This window comes from Rhinolophus sinicus, chromosome 3 (assembly GCF_057876585.1).
Source record: "Rhinolophus sinicus isolate RSI-liver-muscle chromosome 3, RSI-T2T, whole genome shotgun sequence".
In the NCBI taxonomy this organism is placed as follows: Eukaryota; Metazoa; Chordata; class Mammalia; order Chiroptera; family Rhinolophidae; genus Rhinolophus; species Rhinolophus sinicus.
Window position 1 is genome coordinate 84,334,379 of NC_142503.1, and position 20,330 is coordinate 84,354,708.

Below are 20,330 nucleotides of genomic sequence, written 5' to 3' on the forward strand. Positions count from 1 at the left end.
CAGAAAAATTAGTCTTTTAGTTTCTGTTTTATTTTGGGAAGCATATTAAAGAGATCCCAACAGTAGATTAACTCAAGGTTGTTTAGCTATAAGGAAAATAATTAAAACTCAGATATAATGATGTCCACTAAACCATAAAACTGATACCTCTTCCTTAGCTGTCAGAGGGATGATGGGTTTTTGCACAATAGCCAAGAGATGCACCAGCTGTCCTCTTGGCCCAGACTCTGGCTACACAGGTCACATATATCAAGGCCCAAGGAATCCTTTTCATGATGGAGGCACAAGGTTATAACAACTGTAGAAACATGTGGGCCCGATTTTCCATGTTACATTGTATGGATCACCTCGCTGGAGCCTTTTAATAGTGCACAGTGGGCCACATCCACCCTTTCTCCTCTGACATTGAGATGTTTATGTGTCCCTCTCAGGCAAGAGGACATGTCTAGAAACTAGAGAACTCAGGTAAATAGTCACACAGGCTCTATTGTGTTTCCGTGTAGGCCAAGGAAGAGAGAGAGAAGGGTTAATATTTGGAAAAGAAGAAGATGCCAGTAGGATAAGGTATGAGAAGTGAGCAGAGGGTGTGTGGTCCAGTCTTTTTGAGAAACACTGTCTGGCCTAGATTACATTAGATAGAGCCCTCTGATTTCACAGCCAGAACTTGCACACAAGGTATGAGAGTAGTGAAGGGGGCAGGTTTGTCTGCCTTGACTGAATTTGCTGTTTGGTAAGAGAGAGGGAAGTGTGAGACAACTAACTGAACAGAATCTAATCCTGAAGACAGTGATTTTTGAACAGTAAGGTAAGCATGTGTGGTTAGTTGTGAACTAGTTCACATTTGTTTGCTCTGCTTGGTGTGTAACGTGTGGCACAGAATATGTGTATATGGCACAGTCTCTACCTTAGAGCGAACTTGGAGAGAGGTATCTGAGACAAAGCGATATATAGTTGCCATACATGAGTAACATAGTAAGATGTTAGTAACGTAATTATACATGAAATACATAATAACATAGTAAGATGTTATACATGAGATACATAGTAACATAGTAAGATGTTATACATGAGTTACATAATAACATAATAAGAAGTTATACATGAGATACATAGTAACAGAGTAAGGTGTTAGAAAGTATCTGGTCAACCTCCTCCTGTTATAGATGATGAGCAGGCTCAGAGCTGAGAAGTTCTTTTCTTGTCTGTATGGCTACTCAGTGTCAAAGAGGGACTTGGAACCCAGAATATCTCATTTGCAGCTTATTTTTTCTCATCACAGTCTGTCTTCACTCAAAATTTTAGAAAATGATACGAGATATACATCTTTAATGCTAAGAAAAATTGGAGTGGGGGGACATGAAATGTGAAAAGAAGAAAAAAGTTATCCATGATTCCTCCAAAACATTTCAGTGTTTTGTTTTTCCTCTCCCAGCTTCTTTTGTATATATGGGGGCACACTATTTATCCACATATATTTATACGTGAAACAGTGTACTCTTTCTGTAGCCTGTTCTTACTTTATAAAAATGCTGACAAGATTAATAATACCGTTTTATGTTAATAAATCTTCTGAAACATATGAATGTGCTATCATTCATTACTAGTAAATATTAGGATATTTATAATTTTTTATATTTTATAATTATATATAAATTATAAATTATATATAAATTATAAATTATAAAATATTATATATTTTATAATTATAAATATACTTTTTCACTCATGAAATTCATATTTCAATTGTGATTTGGTACCATTGTGTTGAACAAATAATTCATATCAGTAATGTCCATATATTGAAAAATAAGCATCCTCATACATTTTTGTTCTGTTTCTATTATATACATATATATAGATAGATAGATAGATAGATAGATAGATAGATAGATAGATATATAGATATATAGATATAGATATAGATTAATTTACTTTTGTGATATATCCCATGTAAAGCTGCATAATAAAACTAACTCTCCTACTCTCAACTATGTTTAAATTGGATATAATTTATCTCTGAGGGACAAGCAGCTCACCTGTCTGGAAATATTTTCCTGTGGCCTTATTAGACTGATATTGTGAATTTTAGTTTGTAAAAAGGTAGACTTGGCAAAGCCATGGTGAGAAGTAGAGTGCTTGGACACTTAGAGAGCAAATGTTTGAAAAAGGACCAAATTAATTGTGATTGGAGGTAGTAGTCTCCTATCTTGTGAGCCATTTTTTTGTTTTTCTCCTCATGGAAGGGCTTTATCAAAAAGTTTCCTTTGAATCTGTGTATTGTCCCTGTGAAAAAATGTCTGGGAGGAGGTTCACAGTTGCACTGGTTCTGTCCATGTGGAAACGCTATGGAGGGGGAAAAAAAAAGTGTTTGTATCCAAGCGAAGTAGGTGATTTCACTGTGAATGCTAATACATTAAACCTAGAGGTAAGGCTTGAAGAGGAGGTTTATCCTTCCTGCCCTCGGGAGCAGTGTAAGAGTTTTCAGATGTTGGCTGCTTTAGATTTAGCCCAGGCTCTCGGGAATGGCATGAATTAGAGTTTCACATTTTCAGTTTCTCTATAGAGACCACATATGTCATATTACTGAGGGAAAATGGCCCATACAGACAACAAAAACTTGCAAAATGATTATATTTTTGCAAGTCAACACCTTTTTCTGAATCCATTGTTCTTTTTTAAAGGAGTCAGACAAATTAAGTGATTATGATATATCATGTAAGTAGGAGAATCTCTTTGTTTGGAATAAAAGAAATCAATATGAGAAGCTCTTGGAATTCCTTTTTTTCCGCCCTCTTTAGCAGCTTCTTATATATGGGTTTAAAAATGCTGATTCTACGTGAAGAATGACAGTGATACATGCCGAGGCCTGGCCTTGTTAGACTCCAAACTTCTCTCTGAGAGCCTTTGGTGCTGGTGTATATTGTATAGCTTTAGAAATGGTATTTAAATACAGAAATTTAAAATTTCTGTTTTTAATTTTTTCCTATATTTAATTTTTCATTAATGATAATTTTTCATTAGATAAACTTCGTTTTTAAACAGTCACGTATCAGGGCATTTTTTAAAAGTAGGTTAACTTAAATTTAAGGTACACAGTAAATAAAAGCTATTACTAAATTATAATCTGTGATACCACTTCATAGTATACAATTGCCGTCTTCTCAATGCTGACCACTCCAACCATTCTATCTGAAGTTGCAGCTTCCCCCCCAGCTCTCCCAATTCCTTTTCCCTGGCTCTGTTTCCCCCCCCACCCCCCATACCAAGTTATCCCTTTCTAAAACATGCTGTATAATTAACTTTTTAAAATATGTCTATTGTTATCTGTCTCCCCAGCTAGAATATACATTTCATGAAGGAAGAGCTCTTTGTTACTTTACTTCAACCAATAGACTTCAAATACCTTGAACAGGGTTTAGCACACACCTAGTAAGTGCTCAATAAATATTTGGATAAAGCATCATTGTTTTTTTACACTGTAACAGTGTTAAACCGCGTCTGTATTGGGAGAGTGAAATACTTGATAGATACGGTTTTCTTAGGGAGGATTGAAATTCTGAACTTTGAAAGAAGGCTGAGAATTCTGTGATCTTTAAGGGCTTCCTTTCTTCTTCTTGGTGGACATGTTAGATGTGGACGGATGCCCCCTAACTCCTGTCTGCAGAGCAGAAAAGGCTTTTTGCCCTCAGCTGCAGTAGGGTGCGTCTTCATGAGGAGGACCTTCAGTTGTGGAGTGTACAGAATGGTCTGCATTCTTTTATGGGCACAGAGCGTGTCCCTCTCCACCTGCTCTCTGCCCGTCTTTCAGAGCCAAGCAGCAGAGCTTTGAAGCAGGCAGGCCAGGGGTATTGCCGCCTGCTAGTCACCAAGCAACCTTCCTTTCCTGGTCCAATACAGACCATAAGTTCAGTCTTGGGAGAACACATTAGAATGTCTTGTGTCTCATCTTCTTGATGCCCATAGAAAGAAGCCTGACTCATCATGAATGAGACCAGCCACCCAAGCTTACTCATTCACTTCTTTTGGGTAAAAAATAGTAATAATCTGCCAATCTATAAACATATGTGTATGTATGTGTGTACATGTCTATGTACATGTGTGCATATGTATTATATATATATACATATACACACATATACACACACACACAGACAGGTAAATATATTTGGGGGGAGAGAGGACGGGAGGGAGGGTATCTAAAAGTTTTTGATCTTTTGATTTGCATAGGTTTTTAGCAAAACTAAGCATAACATCATAGTACTTAATGGTGTGTTAGAGAAATAAAGATTATTAATAGCCTCAGATTCCATTTAGAATTGTGAGAAACCCAGTGATATTCAGGTAGATACTAAAGTGATTGCCCACCAATCATATGCCTGGCTGGGTGCTAAGTGCTGTACATTCCTCGTCTTATTTATTTACTCCATCACCAGCTCCGAGAAGTATATATTATCATATTACATGAGAAAACGAAGGCTCAAAGTGGATAAGCAACATCTGTAAGACAACATAGCTAGTAATTTGGGCTCTGACCCCAGACTGGCACTCTGTACCATTGGTACCTCCTCCAGAATTGTGTTATTAAGGCTGATAGTTTCTTTTTAATGAAAGGGCTGTATTACAAAGTTTTTCTCATAGCTTTCAGGCCCTCGTGAACAGTATTTTTTCTTTTACCAACTACAACAGATTTTCTCCAAGAAACCATCTTATTCTGCACAATCTGCCTCTATCATGTTGAATTTACTGATTGTTCTTTCTAATAAAAATAACTCAGGCTTTTCACTATAAGACTGATGAGCTGGACTGAGGAGGCATCGTGTTCGTCCCAGTGTGTTATCCTGCTGGGTAATTACTTGCTCACTTTTTCTTTCCATCTTTGCTTCTTCTTTTATTTCATGGATTCCTCCTGCTTTGTTGCCAGGTGCTGTTTGAGGCAGTGGGGCTATAATGTGAACAAAATAGATGAGGTTTCTGTCCTATGGAGCTTGTAATTTAGTGGAGATACAGACAACAACCAACACGTGTATGTGTGTGCACGTGTGTTAATAGACAGACCACGGCAAATAGACAGACTACGGCAAATACAAACAAGAAAAATATTAAGCCAGGTCTGGAGATGGAGAGTGATGGGGGTTTGAGTTGCTGCTTTGGATGGTTAGATAATACCTGTATGAGAAGGTGACCTGGAACAGCAGTTGAGCATGGTGAGGGGAAGCTTTTTCGGTAGTAGAACAGTACAAACCTGGAGTTGGGAATGTGCTTCATGTATTTGACAGTCAACAAGGAAGCTGGTGCGGATGGAGCAGGGTGAGTAAGAGGTATTAGGAAGTGAAGGAGAGGTAGGGACTCTGGAGCTGGGTGGGATACACAGGGCCTTGTAGGCTAGAGTGAGGGCATGAGTTTTGTTCTATGAGTGATGGAATTCCATTGAGAGCATTTAATTAAGCAGGGGAATTATATGATCAGATGGAGGATAGTAAAGGGCCAGGCCACGTTGGCTGCTGTGAAACGTAGGTTGTCATAGGACAAGAGTGGAGCAGGGAGATGAGCTGGGATCTTGTGAAATGAGATCTTGGGCCCTGATGAAGGAAAGCACTGCAGATAGGCAGAGAACGCAACAGCTTGGCAAAGACACCAGCTCATGATGTGGAGGACGAGGTCAGTTTTCAGAAAAGTTTCAGCGTTCTTGTGTGATGGGTTAAAACTGACATGACAGTATTAAACAGATCATATAAAGCCTGACCTCAGCATCAAGAACTTTGGGGAAAACCTGGGAGTGGGGGCTCGTTTGACCTCAAGGGCATCATGCCAACAGTAAGATGTGGCTTCCAAAAACATTTAGGGAAATACAGATCGCAGATACGGAATGTTAACCTAATATTAAGGGGAGTCAGGGTTCCACAGGGTCTCGGGCTGGCCAAGCCTCGTCAGGAATAGAGGGGTGTGAGTGGGCATCGACCAAGGCACCGCACAGTCAGCCAGTCTGGTGATAGAGGGAGGAGTAAGGACCTTCTCCTGTAGAGATGGCGGGTATTGTCAGTAAGTTACTCTTACATGTCATCATCTTTTTCCCTCTCCTCCCACCAACAAGTCTCCTCTCCCCACTGCTGATAAAACAAACAGTTGTCACAGAGACTAGATGTTAACAATGATATTACTAGGTAACATTTTTGTCTGGATTCTTGCTAAATGGCAGACAATTTGGTAAGTTATTTACATGGAGCATCACATTTAATCTTTACAACAAGCCTATTTGAGAGGTACCATTATAAGCTCCATGTTGTAGGTGAGGAAACTGAGGTTTACAAAGTCTAAATAACTTGCCCCAAATCATGAAGTGTTAGTGGAGCCCAGAGAAGCGCAATAGAAGATACAGGATTCAAACCCAAGTAGTTTGATTCAAGAGCTAGAACTCTTAACTACTGTGTTATATTGCAAATCTGGTGGGTGAAGTAATGTTAGTATTGTAATTTATACATGTTATGGGCTAAATAGGGTTTTCTTCTGGGTTGAAATCTTATCTTTTGTACCAATGTCATGAGAAAAACCATTCTGAGTTTTAAATGACCTTAACTATGGATTTTGGGGATATAATCCATTAATTACTTAGGGAATGCCTGTATTTCCTTAACTCCTGGATTCAACATTTTAGGGTGAACAATGATAAACTATATTTTATCCAGAGGTTGGTCAATAGAGCAAGACCTGAAGACCAGGTCATCTGAAAGACAGCCAGAGGAGCTAAAGAAGTTTAATTTGGAAGAGGGGGACTTTTAAAATGCAGCAAAGGCTCCTCGTTGCCAACATGGTAAAACCATAAGCCCTAATGTGATCTCAAGAACCCTAAATACACTTCTCTTCCTAGGTGATCAGATCTAGTCTTCTGCCTTTAAATTGCATTCACGCTCTGATGACACCCAAATGTGTATCTCTGGCGAAAACTTCTCCCTAAGCCCCAGACTTGTAAAGTCAGTCCTATCCAGCTTCTCCATTTGATGTCTAACCCATATCTCAAACTTAATGAGGCCAGTACTGAGTTCCTTTGTGTCCCCACAAACTGGTTGACACACAGTCTCCTAGCTTATCGACCAGCACCACCATCCTCAGATTGCTTAGGCCCCAAGCCTCCCCACTATGTTTGATTTCTTCTTTAAAAAAAACCCAAAAACTCCACATCCAATTATCAGTGCATCCTGTTGTTTCTCCTTTCACTCACCTCTCCCACCACCATTCAGACCTTATCTCTAACTCTTCTCTTTCCTGATCAGTCTAGGTGCATAAACATGTCAAGCATTTAATCTTCGATATGCCTGGACCCCTCACCCCCACCCCCAGACAGACTTACTTCTTTCAAGTCTATGGTAAAAGGAATAATGCACCTCCAAAAATGTCCACACCCGAATCCTCAGAACCTGTGAGTATGTTCCCTGACATGCAGAAGGGACTTAATAGAGGTGATTATCGTTAAGGACCTTGAGATCACACAGACTATTTTGTATTGTCTGGGTGGCCCAATATAATCCCGAGTCCTTAAAAATGGAGGAGGAAGCAGAAAAGTAGGTCAGAGAAAGGTGACCTGAAAAGGACTTGATTTGCTCTTGGTGGCTTTGAAGATGGAGAAAGGGAGCCACAAGCCAGGGAATGCAGATGGCCTCCAGGAGCTGGAACCTGCACTCAGCTGACAGCCAGCAAGTAAACAGGGACCACAGTCCTACACCCAAAAGGAAACGGGAACTTCTCTCCCAGTGACCCACCAAACGGAACCCAGCTCTGCCCATGCACTGGTTTTAACTCCGTAAGACTTGAGGCAGAGAAACCAGCCGAGCAAACTGGACTTCGGACCTAGAGAACTGTGAAATAATAATTGGGTGTTGTGCTTGTTACAGAGGAATGGAAAACTAATAGAAGGTCTCTGCTCACATAGGAGTTTATCAGTAAGACCTTCCCCAACCACCCCATGTAATAGCCAACCACGCTCTCATCCAGACCCTCTCTGTCCTCATTATCCTGATTTATTTTTCTCTGTAACGCTTATCGCCAGCTAATATGCATTTATTTGTGTGATTGATTATCTTTGTCTCTTTCCATTAAAATGTTAGCAAACGTGGTGAGGAATCTGTGTGGTGTTCACGGTTGCCTCTCCAGTGACTAGAACTGAGCCTGGCATGTGCGAGGTAATTAATCTTTGTTGAGCCTTTTGCTTCCTCTCCAGCCTCCTACACAGATGCTCCCCACACAGGCTGGCTGTGCTGCACTCAGCTTCCTCCAGCCTCTCACCTTCTGCTTCAGGCCCTTTGCATATATCCTGCCCACGCTGCTTGCCCTTGCCCTTTGCTCACTTTCACTGTACATCCTGAAACATCGGCTCTTGGGCTCTTGAAGGAAAGCTTCCCTGATCCCTGAGTGCAAATCTTATTCTCTCTTAGGCACCCAGATAGCTTCTTATACTTTCCCTTTATAGTATTTATCCTGCCTCATAATTAAGATACTGTTTTGACTACTTTCTCAATTGCTCTCACTAGTGTGTAAGCACCATAGAGGCGAGAACTCTGGGTTTGCTCACCATTGTTTCTGTAGTTAGAAAATTATAGGACATAAGATTGTGGACTCAGAAGCCAGGTTGTCTGGGTTAATAAATCAGCTCCTAGACCTGTGCCTTTGTTATGTAACTATCTATGGTGTGGTTTCCTCACATATGAAGTGGGAATAATAGCAATATCTGTATCACAGGGTCCTGTGTGGATTAAATCAGTTAATAAATGAAAGTGCTTTGAATACTGCCTAGCACATAGTAAGCAGTCAAAAAATGCTGCGACTGCTGTTATTAATACCAGATGCTCAGTAAATATCTGTGGAAATCAATAAATGAATTTCGTTAGAACTTGATAGTTGTATTAAAAAATGAATACTCATTTGTTACGTTTACTCTAGTTTAACTTTAGAAGGCAGAACTTTGATTAATTTTTTCCCTCTAATTATAAAAATGATATATGCTCTGGTGAAAAATATAGAATATAGAGAAAATTATGATAATCTCTACCACTCAGGCATCATTTTGACCTATTTCCTTTGTTGTCTTTCTATGCATGTGCATATTTTACCGTATGGATAAAATGTTTCATCCTGCTTTTTCAGTTAGTGTTATATTGCAAATGCTTTCCCAAAACATCATTGCAGATTCTTCCTGATGATTATTTTTCCCTCAAAAAAAGTATTCAAAACCTCCACTTTGTTTGATGCATAAAAGGTATCGCTATGAAATAGTCAATAGTAATACATTTGCTGAAAATTAGAGAGTGTGACTGCACTTTAATATGATTGTGCCATTTAAATGCTTAGAGGGGAGGTACGGAGTGATGCCTGAAGTTCCAGAAGGCTTTGGAATGGAGGCGGAATTTCACTTGACGGCTGCCAGGAGGATAGGAGAAGAATCCTGGGCCTAGAGAGGCTCACCTGTGAGCAGAAGCACTGGGGTCGGGGAGCATGCTCTGTGAGGTCGTGCCTAGCGAGGGAAGATTTAGGAAGGACTTGGCTGTGATTGGCTCCTCCAGGAGAGCTGTGGAAAACAAGATTGCGTTGAGGGGTTGGGCAGATACTGGACAATTTGGGGGCAGGTGGAAGATTCACTCCTTTCTGCTGTAGCCATCTATAGCTAAGTAGTTTGAGGAAAGAATGATGGACTTTTTTGTTCCTCCACATGACAAGCTATTTCAACCACAAATCCCTTCCTTAAGCAGCTTGTGAGGAAGACTGTCCTCAAATAACCATGACAACCACTGTGCTTCCTGCTGGAGACTTTGTCTAGTATTAATAATTAATAATGATTCATTCCGCTGCACAGCATCATACAAAGCACCAAGACATTTATTTTCTAACAAACTGATACAGTAGACATCGTTTTATCATTCTTATTTTATTAATGAAGATGCTATGGCTCCATATGTAGATTTGCCCAAAATTAGTAGTGCAGATAAAATTCATTGATCTATTTTCATTCTTACAAAGCAGATCATAAAAGAGAATAATAAAGTTCCTATAGTACCTACCTTCCAGAATGCTCAGGTGTTTAACACAATATGTGATTCATGGCTACAACTCAGGTAATCAAAGAAGGAGCAGTGTGTATATTTTATAGAAAAGTCTAAGTCAAACTTATGTGATATTAAAACTAACCAAAAAAAAAAAAATGTTAGCCAATCAACATGTATGACCTGATGTATTTGAGTGCATTTTTCCCCTCACCCTGAATTGATTGATTGGGTTTGTGTCATATAGATACAGTTTAAGAGGAAAAGAAAAATGGAGACTTTTCATAATCAAATAATCAGTCAAAGAGCTGCAGCTAAAATTAATCAGTACTGGGGTTTAGACTGAAAACCTAAAATCCAATACATCTCAATAAACACAAGAAAAATCCTTCATTTGTAACCAGAGAGATTTAAAACTAAAATATTTAGCAAGGGTTATATCATTATTAGGATGTTTGAAGGTAATACATGTATATGGGAAAGATTCCAACACTACCTAAATATATAACAGGAAAAATATGTGTCTAGTACCTTCCAGAACCAGAAGTTAGTTGATAAATTTCTAATTTAAGTACCATAATTCTAAATGGAATGTTTGTATTCTCTATTTCTTGATATCTGAGTCTTAGAAAATCCCTCTTGTCCCTCCACTTTGAAATAGGAATTTAGTTCACAGCACTGCTGTATTTCCCTCCCCTCCACACTCCATTTTCACTATGTATATGATTTTAATTTCATCTAAAAAATTGGCAGTATAACCTTTTCTATTTGTTACTTCATAACTTTAACCCCTTTCTTCATCCACCAATTTTCATCAGTATCCTTTGACTACTAGTTATGTAAGATGAAAAACTTTGCACCCCGTGTACTTCCTTTCACTTAGTTCCTCTCCCATTCATCTATTTTCTGCTAGTTATGCCATGATGTTTACAAGGCTTAAAATATTTACAGTCTGTTCTATAAAAATAATTGTCTTCTATGCTGTATAGATTGATTCTAAAAACTGAGCACAATAATTAATGTTCCCAGTATTATATAATAATAATATATGTATGTGTACCTATGGCTATTTATATTTTCATTGTATAATCCAGTGTTTGGCACAGTACAGACTTAGTAATTTATTAAAAAGCACCCTTCTGCTCTAGAGAGTTGTATGCTGTTTGTATATAGGTCAATGTTTTGGTTTTGATTGAGAAGAGCACAGGTTCCAAATAGTTGGAGTGTCAAGACCTCATGCCATGCCCGCACCTGCACCCCCGGCCAGTGTCCTGTGTTCCTGCAAAGCCCCCTCCAGAGGACAGAGCCTTGGGAGGAGACTGGAGGGAAAGGATTTTTATCACGATAGAATGTTTCCTACTTCCAAGTGTCCAGATTTCTCCCACTTCCAAGTGTCCAGTTTCTCCAGTGAATAGGGGCGTATGTCCATCCCGAGTCAGTCTTGTGCGGGGGTTAAGAAGGCAGATTCAGGAACCAAATCGCTTGATGGAAAATGCAGCTGTCCTTTGGGCTAGTGACTTAATCTGTGCCTCAGTTTCCTTACATGTACCTGTCTCATATGGGGTTATTGCGAGAATAAAATGAATTACCATGAGTAAAGAGCTTAGAGTATGGACTGTACTGAATAAGTACGAGTCTTTGTTGTTATTGCTAGTGTTGTCATTTGACGGGGAAGAATTACCTTCATACTTTAAAAATAATGATTAAAGAGTTAACTGGCTTTTAATTGTACATTTTATTTTTAACGTGATACTTGACATACTTTCCACTAAGTTAAAACATAACTGAAGTATGTATGCATTGAATCACTCTTATCAGCTTGGTTACTTACAGAACTATTTGAGAAATTTGTCTTCAAACTTTTCTTCTTCCTTTTCTATGTAGTATCACTTTATCTCTTTCTGCTTGCCGGATTTTCTTTTTGGCATCAGGCTATTTGATTATGCTGTGCCTTGGATTTTTGTGTGTTTTTTCCCATGATTTTTTGTGCTTGGCTTCACTGATCTTCTTGGATCTGTGGGTTTACAGTATCCACCAAGTTGGGAAAAATTTGGGTTATGATTTCTTCAGATATATTTGTCTTTCTCCCCAGTCTTTGTCTCCATCTCTCCTCTACTCTGGGGACTCCAATTACATATCTAGGTTGCAATTTAAAGTTGTGCCATAGTTCATTAATATTCTATTTATTTTGTAGTTGTTGTTCTTTTTTTCCTCTATTTCATTTTGGGCAGTTCTATTTCTAGGTTTTCAAGTTCACTAATCTTTTCTTCTGCAATGTCTAATCAGGTATTCATTTCATCCAGTGTATTTTGTTAAATCACAGGAATCAATTTTGTAAGCAGGACCCAGACCTGTTGTCTGAGTCTTTTTTATGTCTTCCCTGCATCCACTTAACAAGATCAACCCTTCCTCTGCATTCTTGAACCTAAGAAATTCTCTTCTAGTAATGACTTTAATGCTCTTGTTTACTAATTGTATCATTTCAGGAGCAGTTTCGATTGATTAGTTTTTCTTCTCATTACGAGTTGTATTTTCCTGCTTTTTGATTGGATGCTAGGCTCTGAATTTTATCGTTTGGATGCAGGATATTTTTGTATTCATGAAAATATTCTTGAGCTTTGTTCTGGCATTTGGTTAAATTACTCAGAAACAGGTTGCTCTTTTTGGATCTTGTGTACCAGCTTTGTTACACTGGACTAAAAGAGCTTTTGGTGTGCAGTTACTTTGCCCACTACTAAGGCAAGTCCCTTCTTAAAACTCTAACTAATGCCTCATGAATTATGAAGTTTTCTGCCCTGGCTTTTGGGAGCAGGTGCTATGCACAGTAGTCTGTATGCTCTGAGCACTGTTCTTTCTAATCTCTTCCCGTCCTTGGACAGTTTCCCCAATCCTGTGTACTGGTGGGGATTCATCTCAACGCTGGAGAGAATACGTGTCGGCTTCCCCTCACTTCAGCCTCCCTCTCCCTAATGCAAGGGACCGAGGGCTCTGCCTGCGGTAATCTCAGGGCTTCCCTTGTTTGCTTCCCATCTTTCACTGTCTTCATTTCCTCATGTCCAATGCCTTGAGAGCCATTTTGCCCACATATTTTATCAGGTCTTTTAATTGCTTCACGTGGAAGTTAAATCTGCTCCCTGTTACTCTATCTTGGCCAGAAGTGGAAATTACGCAGCCCTGGGCTTAACTTAAAAACATTTTTTAAAATAGGAATGAAAATAAGTCCACCCACTCCCAGTACAAAATTCAAGAGGCAGCCACATTCAAGTCTTGTGTACTTTTTTCCCCAGTGTTCCCTTCAGATTTTATAACTCTCACCACCTCTCTGCTTGGAAGACCTTCTCTGACCACCCTGTCCACATCCCCCATCTCCAGTTCTGTCTCATTACCCTGCTGTATTGTTCTTCTCAGCTCTTCTCATTTCTTGATGTCACCATATTTGTTCATATACCACATTTCCCCAAAAATAAGACCTAGCCGGACCATCAGCTCTAACGTGTCTTTTGGAGCAAAAATTAATATAAGACTTGGTCTTATTTTACTACAATATAAGACCCAGTCTAATATAACATAATATAATGTAATATAATGTAATATAGTATAATATACCGGGTATAATATAATATGATATCATACAATACAATACCGGGTCTTATAGTAATTTTTGCTCCAAAAGACACATTAGAGCTGATTATCCAGCTAGGTATTATTTTCGGGGAAACACAGTATTTATAGTAGGCCTCCCTCTCTAGATAGGATGTATGCCCCATAAAGGTTGCACTCTTGCCTGTTTTGTTCACCGCTGAACACCCGGAGCCTAGAACAAGTCCTGGGCACACTGTAAGCCCTCAGGAAACATCTGTTAAAAAAATAAATCAATGCGTGCCAGATACTGTGCTTTGAGCTTTGCAAGCCTCATCCCGTGCTGCGCCCACCTTAGATAGATAACTCCTGAGAGTTTTCCAGGAAAGCAAAGCAGGAAAGGGTCTTTCAGGTAGCAGGGACGACATGTATCAGAAACTCTTTTAAAAATCAGTCTGGTATGGAATTCAGGAAAATAGGATTTATTAAATTGACTCCATTTCTTGCTTCACATTGTCATGGAAATTCTTATTAACCAGCTTTCTTTCCAAGATGTTGTCCCAGAATTTAAAAGAAAAAAAACACACAAATGTTAATAATATTAGGTATATTGTGCATTTTTAAAATGGTAACATAATAACAATATTAGAAATAACATGTATCACACACTTTGTGTGTGTGTGTGTGTGTGTGTGTGTGTACGTACACTCTTCCCCACCCCTACCCCCATCCCCCCGTGAATTTAGTAATTGTGAAAAGTACCTGGAACCTGGTAATGGAACCATCTGGTCGATAGAAGGGTTGACATTCCTTGAGGCATCCGCTCTGTCATGTGTCTTATCCTGGCCTTCAAGAGGGGGTACCTTGAGGGGTGACCTAGTAGGTCGAACCTTACCAAGTCTTCAACTTTCTTCTATGGATTCTGCAGCAAACATGCCAATTAAAGTGGTGGTTTTTGTGATGAAAGCCCAAGTATCTGGACTCAGAACATAACTTCATTTATTTTACACTGCTCAGCAGATGGCAATTTCTTTCATCGCTCCCACATTGTCCTGATTTAAATCTGGGAGCTGACACTGAAAAGGAGGCCCTGTATCCTATTAATAACCAAGCCCCCAAGTTGGAGCTGTGCTTCTTTGGTTTGTGTTTCGCAGGGTGTTTTCCTCATTCTATTCCTGGCAGGATCTCTGAAGAAGAAGAAATTTCTTTAGTGAATTAGTAAACAATTATTTTCTAAAAAATAATGTGGTGTATCTGAGAATTTGAAGCATACGCATATGTTTCTGGAAGAAACTATATTCACAAATTCACCAAAGAAAAGTATTTTTAGGGGGATTGCTTGAAAAACTAAATGTTAGAATAAAATGTTGATTAAGTTGGTAAAAATTGACCACTTATTTAATAAAAGCAGGTCTTTAAACTGAGTCATGCAGCAGAAGATTTTGTTTCTGCTTCAAAGATGCACAAAGATACAAACCCATTTTATGTTTGATGACGTAATTTCTGGCTTTCCAAAAGAGTCATATTTACATATAAGGCAGAAATATAGAGCCATAGGGCTCTATTTTTATAATGACAGTGTGTAACCTTGTATTTCATATGCTAACTTTAAAGTTCTTTTTAGGGGTAAAGTAAGCACGCTTTTAACTCTCTTCATGTCACGTGACCTCGACTTTAGTTTGGGGTTGTTGTTTTTTTCCCAGAAGGACAATTGAAACAGGCAATTAGCCTTACTAAGTAATTGGATAGTATTGCTTCATCTGGATGTTGACAAACTCTCACTCAATGAAAGAGGAGTCAGACAAACTTGAAAATAACAGCACCTTCTCTTCAGTTCCTGCCAGCATCCCTCCCCCACCACACCTTAACGCTGTGTTTTCATGAGCGGTTCACAATATTTCTCATCCCTTGTTCCCCGTCTTGACCCACTGACCTAAGAATCAAGAAAATGTCATGTTAGTGCCTACTAATTAGTGCACCCAGAGAGCCTTTTCATCTGGCCTTTCAGCCCTCTGGAAGTAGAAGCACAAGCTGTCACGCGTATCATGCAGGGAAAATGAACCTTTACCACATTTTCCCTGTTTTGCAAACAGCAGAATAAGCACAGCTGAGACAGGAGATGAATATGCAGGTTAGGATGAAATTAACCTAAAATGCACTACTGTTTGCATGATTGTCTTAGAGATGACACAGCACCGCCCCCATTGAAACCACCGTAATGGCATGTCGCGGGCCTGCCTGTGATTTGTACCAGACCCTTGTGGTAGCATCACCCTTTTATCTCAGTACCATCATCTGGTGAAATGATATTAAGGGAGGAACATCTTCCGATTAAAAAGTTAAGGACCATTTTAAGGCAGTTACGTTTCCGTTGTTTTTCGACACGTTTGCGGGGATACTGCAGTTTGTTAGCGTTTGCTGGAGGGCTCATTAATCAGTGCTGTTGGGCCACGGGTCTCCTGAGCCTTCTGGGTTTTGGGGGATCAGCCACTGTGATTAAAGGGATGAAATATATCATGGTCACAAACTTACCACATCAGACAATTGAGTGTTTCGAACTGGTGGAATTAATCTTTTAAATTTTTTCCTTAGGTGTTTAAGATAGAAGTGCTAATGAATGGAAGAAAACATTTTGTGGAGAAAAGGTACAGCGAATTTCATGCCTTGCACAAAAAGGTAACTTTTTTCTTCCCCCTTTTCTCTATATGGCAGATGGTGTAATGTTAAGACAGCTTTCTGGGGTTCCTAAAAGCATTAACCGTTCTTGGAACAGTCTGACTTCTTTTACCATGAAGTAAATTTCTTTTTAAAATAGATTATTTAGGTGAGCTGTCTGAGGAGGTGGGTTTTCTGTTAAGATCTTCTACATAAATAGATATGAGATGACAGGCTATATGCAGGGTGTTGTGCTGGGTATTGTAGGTTCAGAAAGAATAAGACCCAGATCCTATTGTGTCTATAGAATATACTTAATGGACTTGACAAAAAGCAAAAAAAAAAAAAGCAAATGATTATTTTACAGGAAGAAGTTATTAAAATCAACTTGTACTTACACATGCCTGGAAAAGATAATATACGTGTCACACATATTCAAGGACTGTTTGGGGAACATGTAAAAGGGGGCTCACAGCCTTCTTTTGCATTGCAAAGGCCACGTTATAGGACTGGTGTTTCATTAAAAGTCTTAGATAAAAGAAACAAGAATGTAAAAGGAATAGCTGAGTTTTTGGAGAAATGGTCAATAAAGAATGGAAGAGTGAATACTTCCTTATTTTCTACCAAAATTGAATGTCTTATAGGTTATAAATCATCATTGAGGTGCTCAAATTACCTTACTAACTAGAACACCTCATGAAATTGCCCAGAAAATCACCTTGTATAAGTTATTGCAATTTTACTATTTTCTTTCATATATATGTGTGTGTGTATGAGTGTATTCACATATGTGTATCTATATTTCATATGTGTGAATATACACACACACACACGTAAAATGTATGGCATAATTTCCTCACTTTTGTGACTTAGGTAAGAAGTTAAATGGGATGATACTAAGTAAGTATTTTCAGAAAGAGTCTATTTTAATTTCATTAAACACCTCTTAAATTCTCTGGGAAACGTCAGTGCATAAATGATATGATAGTGTGCTTACTCTGTGTTAAAAGTTCTTTAGTGTCTTTTAAAATTAAATTTTCCCACTTTTTTTTAGTCAGGAGAATAGAGTCTGAAGTAGAAACTTTAGTAGGATATTACTGAGAAATTAGTGATGCTGTTTCCCTCTGTTTTCTTTCAAAGAGAACTCTAAGTTAATTATCTGTACACTTTTCTGTTAGGATGGCAGGGGATAATTTACATTTAAATCTCCAGTTAAAATTTTGTTACATCCAGGTTTACTTCCAAAGGAAACGACACAGGTGAGCACAGATGTAGGCGCAGTGTTGCCAGCTGACTTTCCCAACCCAGAGGCCTCCAAAGAGAAGCAAACCTGGGGAGTCTAGGACGTTAGGGGAGCCCAGGAGTCTGGGTCTCACATCCTTCTCAAGGAATTCAGTTTTGTTTACTGTTTTTCAAGGAAACAGATTCTAGAGAGATATCCACTGGATACCTCATGAAATAATTCCTTACAGGGAGATTAAAATCAGAACTCCACCCCCTCCCCAGCCTCTGATGACTAGTGGGGACTCGGCCGCCTGTCACATGCAAGCCTCCTTCCTAACTTCCCAGGTCAGCACCCAGCTCCCCATGACCCTGACCCAGCCCAGCTGTCCTCGCCAGATACTCGGGGACCAACTCCACAGGAGACACAGCTGGGTGGCTGCCAATTAGGCCTGCCCTGAGCAAGAGGCGGCCCAAGCTTCTTAGAGTGGAGGGTCGTTCACCCTGTTCTCTTCTCTAATGCAATTTATTTTCTTCTGCATCAGAGGACTCTTTCCCTAGTGATTATATAGCCAGTTCTTAGATAGCCACAGTCAGAAAAAATTCCTAAAGTTTCTAGGACTTCTCTCAATTTCTGCAAATCTGTTAATAATTTCAGCTATTCTTAAAATTATATCACCAGGCCTACTAGAGTTAAAAGAATAGAAATTCTCAGATCTCTCCATTTTGCATGTTTTACAGGGACATATATAGACAGAACAAATTAGCTTTGTGGGGCAGAGTTTTAGTTGGGAGACAATAATTTTATGTATTATAGAGCAGAAAGCAGTTCGAAATCTCCTTTACTTGCCTCATTGTAATTTTATGAGGTATAGCAAAAGACAATTAAATACCCAAAAAAAAAAAAAAAAATTAAGTCCAAATATTGGTAGGGTGTAAAAACAAACATAAATCTGTAATCTTGACTGTGAAATTGAGTGTTAAGAAGGATTGAAATGAGCAAAAAAAATTAATCAGAATACACTAGCTTTACTGAGTATTGCTGCCACATGGCACAACTATACCCTTTTATTACAATTTTAGTACCCCAGTTTCCATATTCAAATTTTGTGATGTAGTTTGTTATGTTTTTACAGTAAATGTTTTCCTTTTAAATGCAACTAAATCTATTCTCATTAATTTTTTTTTTAAATACTCAGCTATTTCTTCAGTGGATGAAATTTGCTGTGTTACCAGTGTCCTGATTTTCTTAACCTTTACCTTCTATTTCCAACTTGTTAAATGTTTAGCCAATGTCCCAAGTTAATTCTAAAATAACATATGAGCTACTGTGTTTCCCCGGAAATAAGAGCTAACTGGAAAATAAGCCCTAGCTTGATTTAAGCCCTAATCATAACATAAGCCCTAATGCATCTTTTGGAGCAAAACTTAATATAAGACACAGTCTTATTTTCGGGGTAAAACGGTATGAACAAGTGCACCATCAGAGTAATAGATACACAGAGCTCTTCTCCATGTACACAAACACACAAAAATGCCTCCCAACTTATTGTCAGGCTAATTTTGAGGCAGATCTAAAACCATTACCCATTTGACCGTTCATCTGGTTGTCTGAAAAAAGTCCTTAAGAATTATTGTTTCTCCCAAGCTTTTTATAGGTGGCGATATTAAAATATGAAAACAATATCCTAACTGTTTACACTTAGGATTTCTTTCTACTATTTCGAAAAATTCAGTTTTGTTTTTTTTAATATGCATTATTTTCCTCCCATCCAGTAACTTTTAGATTATAAAATTAAATCTTGCAGAAAGTTTTGGGGGGCAGGGGAAATAACCCGTTGTTACCCACACATAGTTCTACTATCCTAACGCAATTCCTATGTTCCTTCTTTTCTTGAGTTTTTTAGTAAGATGTATGCTGCTGTGCTCACCATGCTCCCACGTGGTGGTAGCTGTGGTGTAGAAGTTAAGTGTGAGCGCTCTGCAAGCAGAATATTCCCCAGCCTGCCTTTACGCCCTTGGAGCAAGTCACGCCATCTTTCTGTGCCTTGGGTTCTCCGTTTTTAATATGGGAATAATTAGAGTACTAACTTTACGGGAATGTTTTACAGACTAGAGTAAATCATGCACATCACAGGGTAAACTTCCAATAATTGATAGCCTTCATTACATATAATTTTTTCCCCATATTCAAGAGTGTTCCCTTAAGCTCGATTACTGAAAGAGGCATTCTCTGTCAAAACATATGGGTATTTTTACAGCTCCTGATATATGTTGTCAAATTACTTTTTTTGCAGCATGGTTCTAGTAGATGGATAATGCAGACAACAAGTATAGAAGTATCACAGCATCTCATCAGCTTTGAATATTACCCCCCAACATGATATTTATTTTGCAAGCAATGTGTGTTGCTGTGTTGCTGTTTTAATTGGTATTTCATAAGTTTTTCATAAGTTTGTTTATGATTGTAGCCCCTCATTTTAGAATTCTGTTCATGTGCTTTCTCATTTATCTGCTGGGGTCTCTGTTGTTTTTGCTTCTTAGTTTTGTGTGGCTATTAATAAAATGTTAGGCATTTGCTTAAAGTATTTTTCACCAAGGACCTTTTTACTTTGGCTTTGATATTTATTTTAATTTATAAACGTTTTAGATTTTTATGTTGTCTAATATATCAGTTTCCACCCCTTCATATTTTACATAAGATTAGTTGTTTCCTCTAGGGCTGTGATGAGTATTTGATTCTATTTCTTTTGAGTTTTTCTTGATTAGCATTTTTCAGTGTGAAGTTTGGATAACCTGAATCAGAACAGGATTTACTGAAATGCAGACTTCTGGATACCATGCAGA

At 38.6% G+C, this 20,330-nt stretch overlaps 1 protein-coding gene across 3 annotated transcripts in view; it reads left to right on the forward strand.

The window, feature by feature from the left end:
- Positions 1 to 20,330, forward strand: part of SNX24 (sorting nexin 24) — a 139,661-nt gene that overhangs the window by 56,655 nt on the left and 62,676 nt on the right. For 2 of the 3 annotated variants that reach the window (XM_019728010.3, XM_019728011.3), the window contains exon 2: positions 16,200 to 16,283. In XM_019728010.3, the coding sequence (XP_019583569.1) occupies positions 16,200 to 16,283 (84 nt within the window). Of the gene's footprint in view, positions 1 to 8,150; positions 8,175 to 16,199; positions 16,284 to 20,330 lie in introns of those variants that run through there. The other variant, XM_088796687.1, reaches the window with a different exon arrangement.